Source organism: Agelaius phoeniceus, chromosome 5 (assembly GCF_051311805.1).
Source record: "Agelaius phoeniceus isolate bAgePho1 chromosome 5, bAgePho1.hap1, whole genome shotgun sequence".
Classification (NCBI taxonomy): domain Eukaryota; kingdom Metazoa; phylum Chordata; class Aves; order Passeriformes; family Icteridae; genus Agelaius; species Agelaius phoeniceus.
Genome location: NC_135269.1, coordinates 9166196 through 9184869, shown reverse-complemented (window position 1 = coordinate 9184869; position 18674 = coordinate 9166196). Strand labels below are relative to the sequence as shown.

The window sequence follows — 18674 nt, the reverse complement described above, 5'->3', positions numbered from 1 at the left end:
TCAGTCAATCAAGTATCAAATGGAAGACTGGATTTTAATCCGTTTGCACGGTAAGGTCATCATCTAGTAAAACCAGCACTGGTTACTTCTTCAGTGAACCTTTGTGTATACAAAAGACAAAACCTTTGGGTTTGCTTACAAAAATGAAACAGAAAAAAACTTAAATAAAAACCTTAAATCTCTGCAGTACATATTTCATATTGTCAATATATGTGCAACCGTTTGGTGTTCCTTATTATTGTAAGAAAGCAATTTGTGAATAGTGCTGATGAAAAAAAAATCAGCTTAACAAAAAACCCCAAAACACCTCCAAATAAGAAGAACCACACTTCAAAAATATCCATAAGCTCAGCGTAAGAGAGATCATTCTTAGTTTATTTATGTACCTAAGCATGAACATTTATTTTCCTCTATTTCATTCAGAGCTCTTTTACAGCTAAGGCCCCAGTTCTACAATCAATAGAGTGTAGGCACAGAAATTCCATTCCATCTATTGTCAGCAGGACTAGAAAGACCTGTGAGTGACCCAAAGTCCAGTAATGTCAGTGGGGAATTTTTCTACTTCCTCCGATGCACTTAGAAAGGGCATGTGAGGTCAGCAGGCTGCACTCCTTGTTCTGTCAGAAATTCCACTGAGGCAGTGCAGCATCAGTCTCCACATAATTACATACATCTTCTTCCTGAAACTGAGGTCAGTCACATTAATCGTAATTTCATGAGAAAATGACTTTTGGAATTGAACTAGCTCTGTAAAACAGAAATAAAGTACATACTATACATTGGTCATGGCGATGTTTTATGCTACCCTAAACAGATGTACTGTTTAGTTTTTAAATTTTTCTGTTCCTAGAGCTGGATTTGTTTATAAATGACTTAAAAAATGCCTGACAACACTCTTATGTTTCAGTATTGATTCTTCTGTTCTACATCAAAAGCAGTAAGAAATAATAAGCTATCAGGTTCACCTGAGGCAATGGACTTGGGTAGATATTTTGGAAATAGAGATGGATTTGTACCTATAATCAACTAAATGTTTGTCTCCATTTCTTAAAATATCAAAAATAATGGTGAATCACATTAACACATGGTGCCAAATTTAAAACAGACATAACAGGGAAATGTTAAAATTTCAGACATAACACGGAAAATTTTGACACGGGCTACTAGAAAATGTAATGAAAGAAAAATGCTAAATAAAACAAATCCTAAATAAACCAATTTTCTTTCCAAGGATTTTTTTCCCTCTCATATTTGCTATCTGATAATAGTAGTAAAATAAATAAATAAATAGAAGAACATGATCCACAAACATTTCTATCAAGAATTTCAGATCAATCTTGACTCAACGATACAATCCAAAAAGATTGGAATATATTCATCATTTGCTAGATGGAGATTTGCAGCTTCACAAATCACACTGTATCATCAGCACTGAGAATGTCAGTCTCTGTTTTCTGCTGGGGTTGGCTCTTCCTTTAATAAAACATTTAACTGTTTCTGTGCACATGAAAGGAAAAGTTCCAAACTATGCAGATTTCTCTGACGGACAACTTCATCAAGCTGTTGAAATAAAAGAAAAAATAATAAGATCAATCAACTTTAAGAAAACCTGGAAGCAAATGCTAGGGTTTGTCAGCAAAAAACCAACCATATTAAACAACAAAAATTCAACAACTAAAGAACCTAAGTAATTTCAATGTGCATAATTTAATAACAACTTTTCAATGGAGTATTTTATTTTCTCCACAATAAAATGTACACAAGGCTAAAGTAACTTTAAAGCTGTCAAATTCTACACAATCTATTTGAGAATGCTAAACAGCCTAACTGCCATACTAGGTAAATCCCCATGGAAATTACAGCTGTTGCTTTTATAGAAACACTGCTTTGGGTTTAAAGTGATCACTACATATGACTGCACATTCAAAGTTTCAAAGCCTACTTGTAATTTAAATGGCAGCATATGAAAGTAGTTCCCAGAGGAAAACTTCAACATATTTGCTATTTACTTTGCTTGTTCCTACATTTTATCCCCTAATGCCAAACAATGTGAACTATATATATATATAAAAATATATCCTTGCTGTATAGACAATCTTCCCCACCAAAAAAGATAAGAACACCATAGCAAGATTTGGCAGAGTTTATCATATAAATGACAAAAATATGGTTTACTGAAAAGCATTTGAATTTTTTAAACATTAATTAATAAATAAAATGCACTGCAAAATTCCTTCCATTTGAATGTTGAAGTTCAGACATCTAACAAATATTATCACAACTGAGAGACGTTTTCAATCTGACGATCCTTTAATCGGCCCAAATTCAACTAAATACCCATATAATGACAACACAGGGTGAGACTGAAAAGTAGTGGTACAAGGCTAACGTGGCATAAAAATTATGCCCCTCAAGGGAAGGGAAGTAATGGAATTTTGAAGAAGTCAGCACTTCTGCCAGATTATTTTGCACAGGTTCATATGCAATGGAAAATGGAAAGTTTTTCAAAAAATGTATCCTGACTCATATATTTTGGACTCACAGCTTTAATTACAGCTTTCAACAAAAACTGATCTGTTTATCAATCAGCAGTCCAGTTAATTGCTCTAACAGTCACTTGAATGACCATTTTGTTTTACAGCAGATAGCCTTTTTTAAAAAGCATCAACACAGAATGCAAGGCAAGGATAGTGACAGCTTCCCACATCACTTTGAGAATGCACTCAGGAAAAAGTTGCAGCGCTGTGATTTAATACACAAAGGGAAACATTTTTATGACCCTGTGCTTTTCTGCTCGACACGTTCCTCTAATTTATGCAAAACTGGGTAGTTAGAATATTTCGGCAATTTCTTTCAACAGAGATGAATGTATCAAATCCAGTCACCAGCAGAAAACACACGTATTTTCTAAACACCACACAATCATAAAACTCTCCTTAAGTAATAGAAGCATAGAATCACAGGATGGTTTGGGTTGGAAAGGACCCTAAAGATCATCCAGTTCCAAGCCCCTGTCATGGGCAGGGGCACCTCCCACTGGAATCGGCTGCTCAGAGCCCCATCCCACCCAGTCTGCCTGTGTTTCTACTTCTGCTGCTCAAAATTCTGCATCTCTCTGCAAAAGCAGGCATGAGGGCTCCATACACAGCCTGATGAGAACCTGGCCCACTGATTTACAGCAGATTTTAAAGCAGATCTAGTTCAAATAAATGTAAAAAAAGTCTGTTCTTCATATATTCAACTAACAGCTGCTACTGACAAGAAAATGGAAGAAACAGCAAACTAATCTCTAAAGAAGCTGTATCTGTAAGAGTGTGGAGCAATGGAACAAAAAACCCCCAGTCTGATGTGCTGGTGCATTTTCTCTGATTTGAAAAGTATCTTGCCTCCTTTTTATCTTCTGGACCAAAACATTTTGCTTGGGGAAGCTTGCAGATTTTTTTTTTTGTGCTTGTGATCCAAATTTCTTTGGGGAATGAATGGACAGATACAGCACAGTTCACATAATATCATCTGTTGCACGTTAAGAAAGAACATGAGATACCTCTTTCTCCAATTAATATAATTCTCACATGATGTCATCAGATTCTCTTGCTTCTGGCAGGTATATCAATTAGAGAAGCTCAGCATGAAACTGAATTTTGGTGGTTTCCTTTTATTGCATGTTATATCATTATACTCCTAGACAATTCTTTCTTGAGCTTTGACCAAACTCTCCATTTTCTTTTCATGCAGCCTTTCCTTGCAAATTCTGCTTTAAAGGGACCAGAGTAGCTCACCAGATGTGTGTTCTGATATGCTGCTGTTCAATTTCTTTACCTGCAATCTCAAACTGTATAGGATTTACCTGCAATCTCAAACTGTATAGGATTAAATTTATTTCACCAAGTACTAAAGTAAATGTTTAATGTGTGTAGTGATTGGCTGCAGCATGAAAAAACCAGAATTTCCTCAGGCTTGAGCAAGATTTTAAAAGTCTCAAATGAATTAAGTACACATTTGAGGAGCCTTTGTTGAACTCAAGTGGTTAGTTGGCAGTTTCCATTTGTGCATAAGAAAAGTTTATTGCTTGTTAAACATTTATGTAAATGCAATAACATAAAACTTGAGAATTTAGTTCCCCCTTGTTTGCTCAGTTTATGAATATTCATCGCCTTGAGCAGAGCATATAAAAATCTTCAATGCTACAGTAAAGACAAAACAACCCAGAAAGACTTGGGATCTTCACATAACACAAAAAGAGAAGTAATGATGCTGTCTTTGAAAATGGTACATTTGAATCTGTTCAGAAGGAGAACATGCTTGTTAATGGGAAAATTGGCTTGGCTGGGAAATAGAAACAAATGCAGCTTTGTTATGTAATATATTGTTGAATGAACTGTTAGCCATGGACACAGCTTTCTCAAAGAGTACCTCCACATTGCTGTGCTCCTGCTTGCATAACATACCACAAAATGGGAAAATTTATAAGATAGTTTAAATCTCACTTTTCCAAACAGTCTTCTCTCAGTATTTTTAGCTTCTGCTCCTTTCATGGAATGACCTCATGATTTAAGCAAACATAGACAGACATCTGGCAAATTCAAATGTGACTTTCATGCAAATGTAACTGGTATAAATAACATATTTGGGCTGGAGCATTCACACAACCAAACCTACCCAACTGTTCTGATTCTATGCATCAAGTTGGTTCAGATCTGACAAGAAAGGGTATTTTCCTATACCATACTGTCACTGTTGTCATTGCTAGTCAATATTTCTCTCTCACTCTATGAAATCTATTAGTTCAAAGTTCTCAAATTATTTAGACTCTGTCTAGTTGATGGAGCTTTAATTTGCTCAAAGCTTTAATGTTCCAGAACTTCATCATTTTAAGTTACCCAACAGTATATTTTAATTCTGTACAGATTTTTTTTTCCTTAAGAAGCAGAGGTTGTCTCTCTAGGCACTAGTATGGATCCTGCTGAGAAAGTGGATGCGAGATTTGGAAAAAAACCCATCTTGAATTCCACTCCTCACATTCCCACTATCCTTCAGACATTTCATTTACCAAAAATGGCCAGAGTCTTTCAGGACCATCCAACACACTCAGTGCTGTTTGTTCCCCTCTCTTTAAAGCCTCAGTCCACTTTTCAGATCTAAGTGCATTTCCACACTGCTTCTGGCCAAAGGTGCCTGGATGGGATACCCTCAGATGTGGGTCTCACCTCAGTCACATCCACAGGCCAGCCAGGATGCTGTGCCTTGGGGCCATGCAAGGCATGACCTGAAGGCACAAACCCCAGCAGAACTCCTGAGCAGATGCAAGAATTGGACTTGGGAAATGAAAAAAAAAAAAAAAAAAGAAAAAAGAAAAGGTACTGTGTTACCACCAGGAGAACGCTTCTACCCCAGCCTGCTCTATTTCACTTAAAGTCAACCCATCCCTCGAAGTTCCCCTGCATCACTTCAGCCACCCATAGCTCAAAGCAAACCACAGTCAACCACTATTCTTAGCTCTAAATTTTCCTAAATTTACCTTACCTTTCAAATTCTCTGTGAAACAGGAAAAAAGTCTACACGTGTAATGCCTAAAGTAGAAATTAGCTTCTTACACAAACAACTGAGCATGCACATCCTTCATCCCTTCCCCTACTTGCAAATAGGTTTGTTTTTCATACTTAGCTTCCTCTATTAAATACTCACCAACTTTTTTAAATGCTTCAAATTACTAGATGAGAAACCCAGTCAGAACTCTATAAATAATTCCTGTATGTCAGAATAATACTCTCCCTTTCTAGTAATTAACAAAATAGCACATGGAAAATATAACTTTAGGTTGAACACTGAAAAATATGAGATGAAATCCTGATCTCACTACAGTAAATGTATATTTTATTATTAATCTCACTATGGCCTGAAGTTCACCCAGAAAAGTGAAGAAAACCAAATACGACTCTTCAGTTTTCCTGTCTGTATAAATATGACTGTTTAAAAAAGGGTATTTTCCAAAATTATCTCTCAGATAACACAACTTCCCAATATCAAATATATTTTCAGCTGTAGGAATTTATTCAAACACACATTGAAAAATTTACCTATACTTCAAATGAAAATTAGAGGATTAATGTATTCAGTAGCAGCAGCTCACTACACTGGCTCTGTGATACTAACATGAGTAAAAACTGCAATCTTCTTTTTATCATGAAATTCAACAAATACCATGACCAAACATTAAAAAAAAAGAGGAAAGATGTTGAAGAAGAAAGCTTTTAATTGTACTTTTATTACTGGTGTTTTTGTAGTTGACCACACACAAAATAAATAAAAAGTTATGCCATTATATTGTAATGAAGCAGAGCAATTTCCCTAAGATCATAAAATCAAAAAAAAGTTTTTGAGTCCTGTTATTTTTCCAGGAAAAATGCAAAGAAGTTAATAAATAAACTATTCCAGTAGTGATATTTACACTTATGTTCATCCATACAGGAGGAAGGGGCAGTGGGGGACTTAAAATCCTCAAAAATATCCTTGTTACTCAAAGAAAATATTGTTCATGCAAAGATGGAAAAATTTCAAATGCAAAATGAATGTTTTGGAGACGTGAAAACATAGATATGGATGTGTGAAGAGAATAGGTTCTGAAGGTGGATTCAAGGGACTGATAATAAGGATTTTCATTTAATTAGTGTTTACAAGTAGCTGCTGGTTGGCTCTTGAAGAGGATTCATCACCAAGGTATTTCTTTGAAGTTAAATATTTATTAGCCACAGGTAATTATTCATAGACATCAGTCTGGTATTCATTTCATATTTTCCAAAGGACTTGCAGTATAAGCATTTTTATATATTTTCTGTCCCCTCTCTGATGAATGTTCAATAGAAAGGGGACATTTTGACATCAGAGGTAAAACAATTGAAGCTTTGTTTTAATAATCAGTAAAGTAGTTTACCCCAGTTAATTTAGTCTTATTTTCTCTATGTATTTTTACTGCTGATAAATATACTAAAGCTTTGTCTCTTTGCTGTTTGCAAACAAACTGATTTCCATTTGCTATTATTCTGTATGGTTTTGTATTATATAAATTTACTAATTAAAATTTTTTTCTCTAAAAGAAAGAAAATAGAAATTGAAGAATGATGACAGGCATACTTCAGACTATGATTTTTTTATAATTTAGTTAAGTATCTTTGTGGAAGAAAATTATTATAAGACTAAACTAACAGTTCATATGTTTATTTGAAAAGACTCTGGAATAATTTTTCATTTTATTCTATAGTTCTAACTTAGCACTGTTTGATCAACACTTAGATAGATGTGTCCATGGAGGGCAGAACACCAGTAAAAAGTGCTGATGATGACAGATTGCTTTTCTAAATACTTCTATACTTACTTATTAAGGACTAGAGAAACAAATTTAACTCCCTTTGAAATCAGTGAGATCAGAACTATACATTACTTAAGTATAAGGCAGAAATTATAGTGATGCTTGATTTGTTCATGTATATAAATATTTTACTAAAAAATGTTGTCAGTGGCACTTCCTCCTGTGTGCAGGGACTTGCTTGGAAACAACAACAGGTAAAAATACCCTGGGTTGCTCCTGGAGCAGGGAATCCAGATGTAACACAACTTCTTGCTTAGAGTTAATCATTGATGTTGCAACTGAATTTGCCTTTAGGTATTGCTGTTTCTTCTAATTACCTGTACATCTGTACCTAACAATAATTACCTAACAATAGGTAATTATTTTAAATTGATTTTGGCATCAGTCTGAGCTATAAATTACAGTTATGGTCTTTCTGAACAATGGTCTGAACTTCAATTCTAAGTGAATAAATGGTTGCATTTTAAATATGTGATACTTTCTAAATATTTTTTAGAGACAAAGTATTTTTGGAAAAATAATGGCTTTTCATGTATGATCAAAACCTTAACTTTTGCAGGCTCCTGCTGGCCCAATTGATGGTGAAAAGCACTACTGCACCTTAGTGCTAAGATTCCACTGTACTGGATATTGGCCAACAAACACAGTCCAACAGATCCTTGCAGTGTAATTAAACACTCATCAGTGTCTTTTCACTGCTTGATTGGTCAATGCTCCTCTTCGAGGAAAATTCAAAGACAAGGGCTTTGCTTTGTACAATTTTTATGATATATGGACAGGTTTTGCTTGGGTTTTTTTTCCCCACCACAATTAACCCACTCCAGTGAATGAGCCTGACACGATCCTGAAAGGTTCTGTGGAAATTCAGAAATTCAGCCACATGCTAATATTTTCTAGTAGAACTATGGGTTCAGAACTCTTTCTCGGCGCACTAACATGAACTTCTCCCCACAGATTGAACAGAAGGCTTTAAAAAAATTCCCTAGCACATTAAACAGACCATAAAGAAAAATTATTACCTTGAGGAACCTGCAAATCTGAGAGTTGGATGAGGAAACAATGAACTACTTCCTCTCATTTCTATAATGGATGAGAAGGAAAACAGATCCATATGGTACATATGTGCAGCAGAGCTTATTTTAGAGTTAATCCCAGGACAGGACATTTTTGTCTGTCCACCTGTGAATTTCTACTATTGATAACACTTACTAAGTATATAAAAACAAGGTTCTTCGTGGCTGTAATTTATACAGTATCTCCAACACATTAGAAAGTCATCAGTGTTCAAGACAACCTCTAGGAAACAGTGATGTTTAATAAATTATATTGCCATGTGAAAATGTTTTGGTTTTTTCCCCCCTTTAAATAAATAATGCTGCAACTTCTAAACCTTAAGGATTTTATGCTTGGAATTTGATCATTAAAATAATACCATATGTTGGACACATCTTTAAAACAGATTTGCCTAGTTTGCTGAAGGTGGTGGGAAAACAGCCTGTCAAACCTCTCAGAATCTCCACTGTCTCCCAGCTGGACCCAGGAATGTAAGAAAATACTAACTTTTCTTCATATAAATACAAGAAAGAAATTTGCTTTCAATCAAGGAAATTAGATCAAGTGCAAAAAGAACTAAAAACCATTGCAGCATCTGCTCAGACTTCTGTAGAAGGTGAAAAAATACGCATTTTCTAAGCCCACAAAAATAATAATGAATATTTATGTGCATTAGCACATGAAACATCTCTGTAGTGACCTACCTACTTAACAGGTTACAAACATGGGGTTTCTTCTTCTCTAAAATTTATTTATAGACTATTGCCATACAGTAAAAAAAGGAGTTACCATAATTGCTACTATAAATGCTGATTGGTCCAGCAATCTGATTGTTGTGGTTTTAAGTCACAGGTTCAAGATTCTTAAAGCAAACATACAGAAACACGTGCAAACAGTGTCTTCAAAATCTCTGACTGACAAATAGTGAATATTTGGCCCTGGCAGATGCCTACACAGCTTCTGAAACACAATGGATTTCAGTCTCGACAAGGCAGGCATGAGCAGAAGACTAACCGCAATGTGGCCTAATTCATCACATCACTTGCTCTGATATGAAAAAAGAGAACTAGAACCTTACAACAGCACGTAAATAAAAGATTTATAAGTGACTTGGACTGATTTCTATCCAGGCTTGTCAGAGCCTGAATGCTCACAGAGTGTAGAAGTCCTTAATAGTTTTCTCCTAATCTCCAACTGTTTTGAGTAACCAAATCAGTCTTGGGCACTATCACATCCTGATTTAATACAGCTACAAATGACTTGGCAGAGATTACACAGGGCTTCTGTGGAGCTTCATAAACCCAAATTGCCACCTTTCCAGGAAAATGCCTGAAGACTATCAGACTGTGCTTCCTGAAAAGCCCTGAGTGCAGGGCTGGGTGATAGATCTGGTATCAAAGATCTGTTTCATTTGTCAGTATGCAAACATGTTCCAAATTAATCCACAGTAACCGCTCTTGGTTAAAAGCAGCAACAATCTTCCTACACATAAAAATTGCTATTGTTATCCAGCCAAATAAAAAAATGTTATCTGATGGGCTCATGTTGAGTCATGCTCACAGAATTGCCTTACAGTACCCAGATGGTATCTACAGAACTGGATTAATTAAGCCTAACTGAAAAGCAAACAGCAAACACGGGCATTAATAAGAACAGTATTTTTGTTACTGTGAATATGTATTTTGCATTTTCTGTGAATAAGTATGTAAAATAGAAATAATCATTGCATCACAAGTGTTTGCAGTGCATACAAATTGGGAAAAAAAATACCCTAATAATGTGCATGACTGTGAAACCACAGTTGTATAACTGCTACTCCATTGCCATGGGTGCTTTCCAAACATCTCTTCATGAACAGAAGGCTCAGCAGGAGCACAACTTCTTTGCCTCTAAGAAGGGTAACAGGTGGTTGATAACACACATGGCAGAGATGGGAGGTGAAAAGACTGTTATATGGAAAGCTGAAGCTAAAAATAGCATAATGAGTCAGACTGTAATTAATCTGCCTAGATATCAAGGAGACTGCAGTTGCATCATGGTTATCTGAAGGTTCCTGTGACATTTTGACACTATCTGCCACAACCTCTAAAGCAAAGTGTCCCCTAACAACATGCTGGAATTTGGTAAATAGAAGCAGCAGGAGAAAAATCCCACCTCTTGGTTCCGAGGAACACTTGATTTAACAGCCAGGTTTTCATTTTAATGAAACTTTAAGATGTGACAGGATGAAACAGGACATTCTAGAAGTCATGGGCAAAGGTGGTATCACATGAAATATCTTTCTAAAATTACCATTGTAAGTTACAGAAGATGGATTCACATGAAGAAATGAAATGGGAAAAAACAGCCTGAAGCAAATCTGTGATAAATTTAGCATTAAATCTGTGGCAATATACATGCATTAGGATAAGCAATTATACATTCAGGTTCAGGGAATACAAAATAATGTCCTACTATTCAGAGAGAAATTTTTGAGCCTGCATTTACTACTGGACTTCTTCAGTATTGAGAAGATTGAACACAATGTTTTTTACTGACAGTAACATTTTACTGGAAAACTCAGTTTGGAGTTCGAAGCCAAGCTACTGCAGCAAAATTCAGGGCAGCTGCTGGCAAAACAGCTCATAAAGTTGCAGCTGCAACACTGTCATCAAAGGCAAGGCCTCCTTGTTTCAAAACACACTCAGATGGAGTACCCAGGCTCTCAGCACGTCATCACTTACAACACCACAGGCAGGAGGATTCCAAAGGAGGAGGGAGAAATAACCAGCAGGACATGATAATCTGCAGGTTTTCTGCTCCATGCTGCTCCAAATCCTTCCTGCAACTGCCAGCCAGTGGAGACTCCTCAAGAGCAGGGATAGAGGGCATTGCCCAAAGCAGTTTCCTTTGGGAACCTGCCTGGCTGTTCTGCTGCTTTTCCAGATGCAAGGCTTTGCTGAGAAATTACACCCAGAGCATAAAATTGTTGTAGGTCACAATACAAAGCAACAGTCCATTTTCAGAAGGCTTCAAGCCCTGTTTTATTATAGCATGCATGCTTTTGGTACATTCCTACGGAACTCCTAAGTTTTCACTTTACTCATTGGTCAGGAAAGACCAACAAAGTGCTCATTGGAATAGACAGCTGCAGATTTCTCTTATTTATCCTTCTTTCTTTCTTGATTTCTATGTCAATGACCTTGATAGAAAATTCTTTCAGGGATAAACATGGATCCTCTTATCAAACTTCTCTCTGGCTCACAGAAGTTGCTGTAAAACCTCTTTCACGTACAACCACAAAGAGAACAGCAGTTTTTCACATCAGCAATACCATGTTTCACATTAGTGTAAAAAAAAAAAAAAAAAAAAAGAAAAAAAAAAGGCAAAACAAAAAGAAGAAACTGCTGTTGCTTAGCAGGCTGGGGTGGAGGGAAAGGGCAAGGGAGAGAAAAATATACTTGACCAAATTATATGAGTCAGTAGCCTGCAGCCAAAGCAGAAAAATAACACACATACATATTAACTATAAGTCATTGAAGCATCTTGCTGAATTTCTAACACAGAGGTAAATATTTGAATGCAAAAAATAAACAGGAAACCACATCCTTTTGCTTCATCTATCCAATCTTCCTATTGCTGTAGGTAAGAAAATTTATTTCTTTACACGTTTCTCTAGCTTCATAGACAACTCAATTAAGTCTCAAATTTTGATCCCACTGGCTTTGCTGTAGGAATCCAATTGCAGGAAATAATTACAGAAAAGATTCATCAAAACACATATGGTAAAGCCAACTTGCCCATTTATTTTTTAAAGATCTGAGTTCAGCAAAAAACATACCTGAAAAAAAAAAAAAAGAGCAAAGAAGCTGCAAAATTTGGGGTAAAAATACTCTGAATTTTCCTGCATATAACCAACTACGAAAAGTCGCAAATAATTCCCCAGCTAAAGGAGTAAGCAGATAAAACTATTGAGGTTCAAGTATCTCCACATAAAAGGACTTGGGTGTAAATGAGAAGCAGCACAAAAACCCCAAACAAACCCTGAACTACGAATATTCCTCAGCTGTAGGAAAACACAGCTCAGAACATAATAAACCATCCTTATACACAAAGTTATCTACTCATTTTACTTGTGCAGTGAACAAGAGAAAAAAATAATTTGCCCTCAAAACTCTACAGCCAAGACAATCTGCCAAGTAATGTGACTTTGTGGTGGTTCTGCAAGAACTCTGGGCTTATCCTATCCTGACACAAGGACAGAGAAATTCTACAGAGCACCTCGTTAAAATGACTCTGATTTCTGGATCTTTGCAACACAAACACAGAGACCACAAAACTGCCCCTGCATGTCATGGAAACAATGGAGAAAGGGGGCTTCTGTCTTCTGTCTTTGTCTCTTTGGGCCTCAATTCATCAATTGATAATTGAATTCCAGTGTAATTAAAATGGTATCACAAAAATCTAGCGATGGAAGAGACAGTGATCCAACTTCTGATCTCTGCACTGGGAACTCATAATAAAATCAATCAGAGTGGAACAATTGCCTCTTCTCTTTTGCAGTGTGACAGCCTTGCAGGTGCATGCCAAAAAGCCTTTGCTGAGCACGGCCATCATTAACTTTCATGACTCTTTAGGATCCCCTTGGTGCTAAAAGAATGGTACAGCAGGGACTTGGAAAAAGCCAAGAAGTTGACCTATGACTAAGAAAATAAAACTGCAGATGATATTCTTAGCTTTAATTAATCCAAGTGATCATATTGAAATGATTAAACTTTCCATCTAGTACAAAGCAATGTAAGAAAATTACACCAACTTAAAGATCAAATTTATAATTGCTGTTATGTTACAAAAATACCTAGTTGTACATTCTCTTAAATTCTGAATCATGAAATGGCAGTGAAAAACAAATGCAGTTACAAGCATATGGCTGAATTTGAAAGACATAGACAGCAAATAATTAAGGTTTTATTTTCATAGGAATGACAAAAACGTCCCCAAAGTCCTCCTCCTTCTCCTCAAAACATTCACTTACTCAGTCTAATAGAATATTAAATGTTTAAGCTTCAAAATTCAGCTGACCTAACTTTCTCACTAGGATGGCAAGATAAGGGTATTCATGTTCATTTGCACACATGGATGCCTAGATTTTTCTGGGGTTTGTTGTTCTTGTTCTTTTTTTTTTTTTTTCTTTAAATTACCTACTCTTGGTTAATCAAAATGTCTCTTGAAAATGCCCCTGGACAAGAGTCACAAGTTGCACTAAAAATGGTCAATCCCACACACACCTAATCAAGAACTTTGAAGTTTTTTCTCTACTCAATAGCAAAACCTATTTTGAGAAAGTCATACAGAACACAGAACAGCCGATCTTCAAACAGATGATCTGGTTACAATTCTCACATTTCCAGAAGTACACCATGAAACTCTGACACTGAGGGATGGATCAGGAGTAACACAGGAGAGCCTCACTTGCAGGGGGCCAGAGGTGTGCAAGGATGCCTCGCTTTCTCCTGTCACACAAAGCCTTCCTAATGGACCACAGAGGCATTTGGGAGCCTCCTCTGCCTTCTTATCAAGTACCTGCAGAACAGAGAGATCCTGGATGTCAGGTCTTGCCTTTCCACGGACCTCAGGTGATGCCCAAACATCCGGTGATGAGAAAACCACACCACTCTCCACTGACAGATAGATCTGGGTGACATTAGCACAGTGCACACTGCAAGTCTTTATTCCTGTGAATACTCTGTATCCACAGAGCCAGCTGAATAATTACGTGTTTGCAGAGCAAATCCAAAGTTACTCTTACAGTAATTAAGATGATACACATTGGATTAAAAACACAATACATCTCAATCACAAGAGTAGCTTTGAAAGAGTGGAGTGTCCAGTCATCTCATTGTTGAACATTATAATTCATCCTGTTATTTTTTTCCCTTTTTGGCTTTGATAGCACAATATTTTCTCAGTAATAACACCACTTGATTTCAGTTTCAGCTGGAATCTCGCCTGACTAAAGAGTACAGGCATAATCTCAGCCTTTGTAGATTAATACACTGTGGCACAAAAGGATATATGAAACAGTTTTAACTTAAGTAAAGAATTTCAAACTCTGGCAACTTTACACTGAAGTAATTGCAGAAAACCCTACAATAGGCTATGATGTAGTTTCAACTAAATTGCTTTCTTCAGCATAAATGATCACTCAAAGAGTTTGGAAATTATAATTTTGGTTATTTAACAATTTTCTTTGTATTTAAATGAAACTAAGTGGCATAGAATTGTACATAGAATTGTATTTTTTCCCCCTTTCCATTTGTTAAAACCAGAGCACTATAATTTCCAGGAAAATAAACATTTACTTGAATGCATTATGTTTTGCTATTGAAAAATGGCAGAAAAATGCCAAAATGTCCTCTGAAGAAAAATGCCTGATCGGATCAATCATTAGAAATACTGCATTCCTCCACAGGAGACTACAATTTCCTTTTAATATCAATCAATAGAAATACTACATTCCTCCACAGGAGACTATAATTTCCTTTTAATATTTGGAAACAATAATTTCAAAGCTTATAAAGACCTAAAAGTTGAGGAAGAAATGCCAGGCTCACTTCTGTATCCCCTGCAGATACATCACACTGCTCCAGGACCCTTATCCACAGAGGAGAAAAGGAGAGCCAGGTGCACCAAACTCATCTTACACTACAACTTCCCATAAACCCCAGGCTTAATCCTTTGGATTTATACTGCTCTTTGAGCTGGGTAAAGGAGCAGCGTGAAAATGCTCCTAAAACATCAATGTAAATATTTCTTTAATCCTATTAAAGCCACAAAACAGGCCCAGCTGAAGGAGCAGGAAACTGAGCTGAGGAACTCTCAGTGACCCCATCACTGGAGTCCCTCTTGGCACTGACCTGTTGGTCACAAGTTCAGCCTGGGCATGGCACAGATGCCCTGACATCAGGTGGATTCAGGACATCACCGTGGGGGCCCCTAGGACACACGGGATGGGGCTGAGCTCTGCAGTAACACAAAGTTTTGCACTGGTACCTTGCAGCAGCTGAGTTATTAAAATAGCTGATGCACAAACAGAAGATAGTACTAGATATTTTTGAATACTTGTTGCTTTACGCAGAAATTTATGTTCCCCAAACACAACACTGAATTCAGCCCAAAATGATACAACTTCATTGCTTTTCTTTAAAAGTCAGAAGAAAGGGGAAAAGTTGAAAGAAAAATACTCAAGGTGACACCACACTTTAAAAACTGGGAAACTGGTCTGTTAAAATGTGTTGGTGGTAACGTTTAGGGTTTGGACTCCCATTAATGGGGCCCCAGGGAAAATATAAACACTCTTTCTGAAATTAAATCTTGAGTTTGCCCACCGCAGTCTTGTTTTCAGCTTCAGCTGTTGGCACGTCAGCCTGCAATTGAGGCCTTGCATCAAATGCCAAGCCAAACATTCAGCAACAAGAATGGTAATGACACCCTATTTTGTTCTAAGGCACATTAAAATATAGCAAGTATTATAAAAAAAAAAAAAGGCAAAAAAATCACTCATTTGAGATTAATAACATAAAAGAAACTGATTTTTGTAACCTCTCTCACTTGCACTTGTCTTCAAATAATAAACCTTCAGAAGAAAGCTGTGCTTGACTCTTGAAATCAAGCACGCTTGCAAAACAGTAACACATATCAAAGTTCTGATAATAACTGCCTTAGGGCATAAGCTTCACCTACAAGAGTTCAAAACTAAATTCCCTGGTTTTGATGCAAGTGACTTAACAGGAATGGACCAATAAATGGAAGTCACTAATTTGTAACATAAGTTTCTCAGGTGGGATCCTTCCTATCCACAGAGATATGACATACTAATATCAGAACTCTGTTACTGGAACACCTCCTACCAGCATCTCTTTAAGTTATCTCTTACATTCCCACATTCTTTTCCTAAACACTGTGTCAAGGTGAGAGTGTGTTGCTCCAGCTATTAGTTTTCCCTCTCTCTCTCTCTCTCTCTCTCCCAAATCTCCAGCCTTCTGCAATCTCTCCATGTAGATGGATCTGGAGTAAGGGATGCAGTGTAAAATACAGCTCCCTGTTCCAGGTGAAGGATTGGGATCTCTTGCCTAAGAAGGGAACAGTCAGCCCTGCCCATCCTAATCCCAGCTCCTGTGATGTCTCATGATGCATAGGAACTGTCTCCTACATGCAAGAAAAATTGCAGTTTGGATCTACAAGGGATATATGGAGCTTCTAATATAAACACTGCTCTAAGACACTCAATCCCTGATGTGAATCTGGGTTGAAAATGGATCTGACTCAGAGAGCAGACTGTACCCATGACTCAAACCAGGGATTAACAATAATTTACCTGTCATGGGTAGGGAATTTGAAGAAGCTGCCAATTTACCAAGGAGACAGAGGAGAGGGTGCACCAGGAATTGGTACAGGGACTTGTTCCACCACTAATATACAGTGTTAACTTGAATAATATAAGATACAACATACTCTAGCCTGCTACCCAATAAATGGAGTGAATTCCAAGCTTTCTCCTTAAAATCAGCCCCTCAATGTGAATAACAAAGTGGGACCAAGCAGGTGTCAATTCATGGCCTAACCAACAGCACTGTTATTTGCAGACCAAATGGATTTCTTTAATCAGAGGGTGGTGAGACACTGGAGCAGGTTGTCCAGAGACTTTGTGGATGCTCCATGCCTGGAAGTGTTCAAGGCAGGGTTGGATGGTGCCCTGGGTCCTCCAGTGAGAGGTGTCCCTGCCCATGGTGGGGGGGTTGATGCCCAACATGACCTTCCAGGTCCCTTCCAAAACAAACCACTGTGTTTCCATGATTCAGGTCTGAAAGCAGCAGATTTGTGTGTTTTTCTGCCTCCCTGGAGTAAGGAATTAGAAAGAGGGCAGATCCTTATGATAGTTCTAAGCCGGAGCCAAAAATGGTTGCAGCAGACACATTTAAACCATGCAAGCACATCAGTCCTCAACAGGAATCACATCAGCACTCCTGCTGGAACCATAAAGTCAACCATAAATTTAAAAAACCTGAATATTAGATGTAATAACCTACAGTAACTACAATACCAGTCCAGTTACTGAAGTTAATGTTGTACTATATGGGAACAGCTCTTTTCTGTTCAAGACATTTGTAGGTAATTTAGAAGCCTTCCAAAGCAATAGTTTCACATTCACATGGAGTACTTTTCTGAAAGGCAGGTATAGGGGTTTCCTATTTTATTTCCATTCATCATCATGTCAGTTGTGTAACTATCTACTTTCTTAGAAATAATTTAGCAAATTTACTTAAAATAAAATTAATAATGGATGTGCACAGTTGAAAAAATTAGGCAATTTAAGTAAAGCAAAAGCACTAATTTCTAATCCAAATGAGATTAGCACCTGAAGAATCTGAACTATTGGGTTTAAAGCTACATTAGGATTCACTTTTCAAGAGGAGATTTTGTGGAGTTGCAATGGTTACTGCCAGTAGATGTATCAATGAAGGAGTTACCATCATGCATGGAAGCATAGAGAGGAAAGCAAAGGTGCAGTCAACAACAGAAGGTTCAAGGACTTCTCATCTAAATAGAGATGTTACCCATATAATGAAAGCCTAGAAAGCATCCAATTCAATAATTTCAGAAAAGACAAAATATAGATAACCAGTAGTTGAACTCTGTGTATGTCAATTCTTAGTTGGACAGAAAGCCAAACTGCTGTTTAAATTACTTTTTAATTTTAAAAATTTGCTTTGATTGCAGTTAGGACAGTAAGCATGAAGATTGGTGTATGGGTAAGATGAAAATGGGTCCAGCCTCCTAACACTTCCTCAGTGGCAGAAACACCAATTACATATAGAGATTTTTCTACAATGATAAAGTCTCGTTTGGATGTAGGAAATTAAAAATCAATAGCAAGAAAAAACATAGGGTATTTTTCTGTCTGATAAGAGGGGCCAATAAGCCACAGCTATTTCCAATTAAACTGATGTTTGAAGGTGTTTTCTGGTAGTAATATTGTTTTCAAATCCTTCTTTACAATCAGAACCAGTTTCAGCCACCAGAAAGACATCTTATTTCTCTTCTACTGACCTTCCTCATTAGTTTGATCTAATTCTTACTACAAAGAGGGTTATAAATTACAAGGTCTTTATAATGACTATATGACCTATATGATAACTAAGGCACTTATGCCAATATTGTAAAGAACTAAAATGTTATTTCAAGTGCAGCACTTGAAATGTAAAGGGAGAATTTT

The 18674-nt window shown here is 36.8% G+C and overlaps 1 protein-coding gene across 2 annotated transcripts in view; it reads right to left on the bottom strand.

Moving 5' to 3' along the window:
* Positions 1-354: 354 nt before the first annotated feature.
* Positions 355-18674, bottom strand: part of CCDC91 (coiled-coil domain containing 91) — a 114592-nt gene continuing 96272 nt past the window's right edge. For both annotated transcript variants that reach the window (XM_054631728.2, XM_077178266.1), the window contains exon 13: positions 355-1560. In XM_054631728.2, the coding sequence (XP_054487703.2) occupies positions 1441-1560 (120 nt within the window). In that variant the 3' untranslated portion in view covers positions 355-1440. The remainder of the gene's footprint in view (positions 1561-18674) is intronic.